This window comes from Tarenaya hassleriana, unplaced genomic scaffold, assembly GCF_000463585.1.
Source record: "Tarenaya hassleriana unplaced genomic scaffold, ASM46358v1 Cleome7, whole genome shotgun sequence".
Taxonomy (NCBI): domain Eukaryota; kingdom Viridiplantae; phylum Streptophyta; class Magnoliopsida; order Brassicales; family Cleomaceae; genus Tarenaya; species Tarenaya hassleriana.
Window position 1 is genome coordinate 4,052,375 of NW_010969548.1, and position 5,047 is coordinate 4,057,421.

The following is a 5,047-nucleotide window of genomic DNA, read 5'->3' on the forward strand; positions in this document are numbered from 1 at the left end:
ACAGGTGGGCTCTATATAGCTTTGTGTAGTTAATATCCCTTCACTGTGATGGTTGAGGTCTCCAAAAAAACCCACCTTGTTATTAAAAAAAAAAGAAATGGGTAAACATGTAAATATCTAAAAAGATTTGTAAGTAATTAAAGCGTTGATTAAATCTAACCAAAATCTTTAGATGGGCATACTCTTATTCTATATCTCAATTAACCAAACGTCTAGAAAGAAAGAGAGAGGTGAAAAAGCAGCCCTTTTTCCCTCTATAAAGAGCAGGGCTATTTCCTCTGTTCCCCTCGCAGCTGCAGCCTGGCCGTTGGTTGGTTAATCAGATATCCCTCTCCCTCTCTCTCTCTCTCTCTCTCTCTGAGAAGAGAAATGGCTCTCTCTCCTTCTTCTGTTGGTCTTCGTGTCATCGTTTTCCTCTCTCTTCTCTGCAATGCCTTCCCCTACGCTCCTCACAGCCATCGGCACCGTATTGCCAACCACAACTACAGAGACGCTCTCACCAAGTCCATCCTCTTCTTCGAAGGCCAGAGGTCCGGCAAGCTCCCCTCCCACCAGAGGATGACTTGGAGGAGAGACTCTGGTCTCTCTGACGGCTCTGCCCTTCACGTATTTCCCCCTCCTCTTTCTTTCCTTTTGGCTGCTCCGATGCCAAATGGGTAGTGGGACTGTTCTTGCTCTGATGAAAAAATGGTTACAATTTCACATCTTTATGCGACAAACACAAGTGAAAAGTTCAGTTTTTGCTCGAGTAGCCACGGATTTCCACAATGTGGGTTGCATTCCGTATATTTATAGTCGAAAAATCCAATCTTTCTGGGTTCGGTCTGTTTATACACAGTAAAAAAAGCCTTGAATTTCCCCCCTTTTTCCCTTCATTTTCCTTGATTTGTACCCATGTTTTCTTCGTTGTGCAGGTGGACTTGGTGGGAGGATACTATGATGCAGGGGACAATGTGAAGTTTGGGTTCCCAATGGCATTCACGACCACAATGCTATCATGGAGTGTGATTGAGTTCGGTGGCCTCATGAAATCTGAGTTGCAAAACGCCAAAGAAGCTATCCGTTGGGCCACTGATTATCTCCTCAAAGCCACTTCCCACCCTGACACCATTTATGTTCAGGTTTCTCTCCATTCAATCTCTCTTAGAGTTTGGAGAAATTCCATAACCATTTTCTCTTCTTTCTCCGCGACCCACTGTTCTTGTTTTTTGGGGTTTAGGTTGGTGATGCGAACAAGGACCATGCCTGTTGGGAGAGACCAGAAGACATGGACACGCCGAGAAGTGTGTTCAAAGTGGACAAGAACACTCCTGGCTCTGACGTCGCCGGCGAAACAGCCGCCGCTCTCGCCGCCGCGTCCATCGTTTTCAGGAAATGCGACCCTTCTTACTCCAAGACCCTCCTCCGGCGAGCCATTAGGGTAATGAAACTAGAAACGATTAATCTGTAATTCTCACTCAACTGGGTTTCCTCTTGAACTCTCAAAGTTTGGATTTTTGTTCGGGGATTTTAAGGTTTTCGCCTTCGCCGACAAGTACAGAGGCCCGTACAGCGGCGGTTTGAAAATGGCCGTTTGCCCATTCTACTGTTCTTACTCTGGGTATCAGGTAAAACGATTTTCACTGATAATGATCGCAAGACCCGTAAAAGAATCTGGATAATAATGGGAAATGTATTATGATAATGGATTTTCAGGATGAATTGTTGTGGGGAGCTGCTTGGTTGCACAAGGCGACAAAGAAGCCGACATATCTGAACTACATCCAAGTTAACGGACAGATCCTTGGAGCTGCTCAGTTCGACAACACCTTTGGTTGGGATAACAAGCATGTCGGAGCCAGGATTCTTCTCTCCAAGGTGCTAGATCTTCAAAACCCTAAAAAACCCAGGAAGTTCATAAATCAAAATTCGATTATTCCCCACAAAAGAACAAAACCCATGAGAATAATGTTGGTCTTTGAAGGCGTTCCTGGTTCAGAAGGTCAAATCACTGCATGAGTACAAAGGGCATGCTGATAATTTCATTTGCTCTGTCATCCCTGGCGCTCCTTTCTCTTCTTCCCAGTTCACCCCAGGTTTGCCCCTCATCTTCCCCATTCTTTCATTTCTACCCCAACATTATTTGCTTTCGAGGTTTTGTCCGAGACCCATGTTTACGCGATTGGAAAATGATTAAAAAATGATCAAATCAAAACCTTTGGGTGAAATTTTTTAGTGTATTCCAGCAAGTCAGGATAATTTATGCTCGACCCAAGTTCGGATCTTTCTTCGCGATTTTCACGAAAGTTTGAATTTTTAGTTTTGGCAGCAAGGAAACCAATAACTCAGGGATAACGGATAGTGTCAGTGTGTTTGGAATTATTGTTCTTGAAGTGGGGTAGTAATGACTAATTTTGAAAAAAAAAAAAAGGTTTCTTTCTTGGATACATATATTCGTGTTGGGGAATAATGAAGATAAAAAAAAAAAACAGGTGGGCTCTTATTCAAGATGGGGGATAGCAACATGCAGTATGTAACGTCGACGTCGTTCTTGCTGTTGACCTATGCCAAGTATTTGACCTCCGCTCGCACCGTCGTCAATTGCGGCGGCTCCGTCATCACCGCCGGCCATCTCCGCTCCATCGCCAAGAAGCAGGTGATTATGATTATATATATATATATATATGTATATAATTCAAGGGCATTCCGGACAAATATTAAAGAAAGAAAGAATGCATGTATATCGGCAGGTGGATTATCTATTGGGGGAAAATCCATTGAGGATGTCGTACATGGTGGGGTACGGTCCGAAATACCCAAGGAGGATCCACCACCGTGGCTCGTCACTGCCGGCGGGGGCGGCCCCCTGCCGTCGGTGGCGACCCACCCGGGGAAGATCCAATGCCACGAAGGCTTCGCCTTCATGAACTCGCAGTCTCCCAACTTCAACGTCCTGGTCGGCGCCGTCATCGGAGGTCCAGACCTCCACGACCGGTTCCCGGACGACCGAGCCGACTACGAGCAGTCGGAGCCAGCCACGTACATCAACGCCCCTCTCGTCGGTGCCCTCTCTTATTTCGCCCACTCCTTCGGACAGCTCTAAACCATTACAACAACAATGGCGCAACAGTTGAAGCGAATGTTATTTGGTCCTAAGTGGACAGTCGCATTATTTAGGTGTTTATGTTTGTATTTCCTACTTTGTTCGGTATTATGATGTCAAGTGTATCATTATTTTCCTACTTTTTTCTACCAATTATGTGTGGGCGAGCAATATTTCTATATATAATATTTTTATTTATTTTGTTATGATTTTATCTTATAGATTGTGTTTTTCATTATTTTCGTGAATAAATATTTATTTAAAATTTGCACTAATTCCAATGAAAATATTAGAAAAAATGGCTAGTTATATATATATATATATATATGTATAGTTCGGTTATTTATTTCGGCACGTAAAGTATTTATTTCGATTATTATTTTATTACTTTATCTTGGGGGGAAAACTAAAAAGGTATTTAAAGTAGCACGAAATATGCATAGAAATTCTGGAAAGAAATGGGCTGCTAACGTATTAGAATATACAAACAAATGTGCAGCGGCTGACTCGAAAATCTGGGGTGATGATGGGGTTCTCAATTAACTATACCTTTCGTGCTGATATAATCGAGATTATATCCGTTAATTTTTTTGAATATCGAAGTTAATCGTAATTCATTGATAAAAAAAATATGATACCTATAAACAGTTAAAAGAATAACGGATGGCGCGTATATAAACATTGCAATTTAAATTTATTTTTGATAGTTAAGAGGATCTTATTGTATATTCAAATGATTGGATTGAGCGGTTAATAAGGTGGTTGGTCCTTTCCGCCTTCAACTTGAGATTCGGATGAGTTTTCACTAAACCCTGAAATCTATAAATTAAAGATTATAGCGATCTTTTGTGGACCGTCTCATAGCACAGGGACATAAACCATTACCAACAAATGGATATTGGGGCCAATTATTTAAATAAATAGGGGGGAAATGAAATGATGGTGTTCCCATTGGGGGAATAATTTTCCACGTCACGGGAAGCGAGCACTTGACCAAAAGGGTTTGCGTGAATGGTCAAATAAAGCTGCTTTTGTCTCTGCCCTCTTGTCAGATTTCATCTCAACACTTAATCTATTACGTATATACGTGTGTGTATATATATATATATAACAAAGTTAAGGATGTCAAACGACCTAGTTCGGACCAGACCGGTTCAATTGTTCCAAACCAGTTTATTTTCAATTCAATTCATTAAGTCCGTTTTTATTCGGATCGAAAAAAATTCAAAACTCATACGTTCGCGATCCGGCGCTAGCCAAACAAAAAATAAAAAAATATAATAACAAATGTTATAAAAATAATAATTAATATATTTTAAAATAATAAAAAATAAAAATAATTTTTTTTTTCTGATTCGCAAGCTAGAAAATATAGACTTCGGACTCAAAATTGAAAAATATAGGCAGGCTCATGAACTTGGTCACGAGCCAGCTCATTTTGACATCCTGTGACAACAAGTACATAAATAATGCCAGATTCTTTTTCGTGTTTAGTTGGTTTGCATCATGAAACGGCTGGGTATAGTCGCATGATTTTACACAATTTGACATTCCATCAGAACTCATTGCCAGTTACACACAAAGTCACGTAACTCTCCATGTCTTTGGTCAGAGAGAAGGAGAGAGAGAGAGAGAGAGAGAGAGAGAGAGAGAGGCATCAACGGCAACATTTCCGTGGACAGTATCACGTGAAAACACAAAGGATCAGTCATTATCCTCCGGCAAAGAGCCATGACCCCATTTACTATGTTCCCAACACTTTGCAAGCATTGGCTTTGTCATTCATCGCTCGAGAAGGGAACCGTTCCCACCTGCAAAAAACCACATTGTAGTTCATGTTAAGTAATGATCAAGTTAAAGATTTTAAGCCTTTTGAAAAAGAAATTATCGTCTAAAGAGAAGATACAGTGCCAACTACTTGTGAGTTTTAATCTTTCATTGCATAGAAAGATAGATACACTCTTT

At 41.0% G+C, this 5,047-nt stretch overlaps 1 protein-coding gene and 1 long non-coding RNA gene across 14 annotated transcripts in view; one reads left to right on the top strand and one right to left on the bottom strand.

Moving 5' to 3' along the window:
* The first annotated feature begins 280 nt into the window (after window positions 1–280).
* Window positions 281–3,288, top strand: LOC104801282 (endoglucanase 17-like). The gene is given in 9 exon segments (XM_010524499.1): window positions 281–606; window positions 915–1,121; window positions 1,220–1,420; window positions 1,515–1,607; window positions 1,696–1,857; window positions 1,964–2,075; window positions 2,472–2,635; window positions 2,730–2,825; window positions 2,828–3,288. Coding segments are annotated over 9 exon segments (1,527 nt in total). The 5' UTR covers window positions 281–369; the 3' UTR covers window positions 3,083–3,288.
* Window positions 3,289–4,545: 1,257 nt separating this feature from the next.
* LOC104801283 overlaps window positions 4,546–5,047 on the bottom strand; it is a 3,420-nt gene continuing 2,918 nt past the window's right edge. For all 13 annotated transcript variants that reach the window (XR_769870.1, XR_769867.1, XR_769868.1 and 10 more), the window contains one exon: window positions 4,546–4,893. This is a non-coding gene — a long non-coding RNA (uncharacterized LOC104801283). The remainder of the gene's footprint in view (window positions 4,894–5,047) is intronic.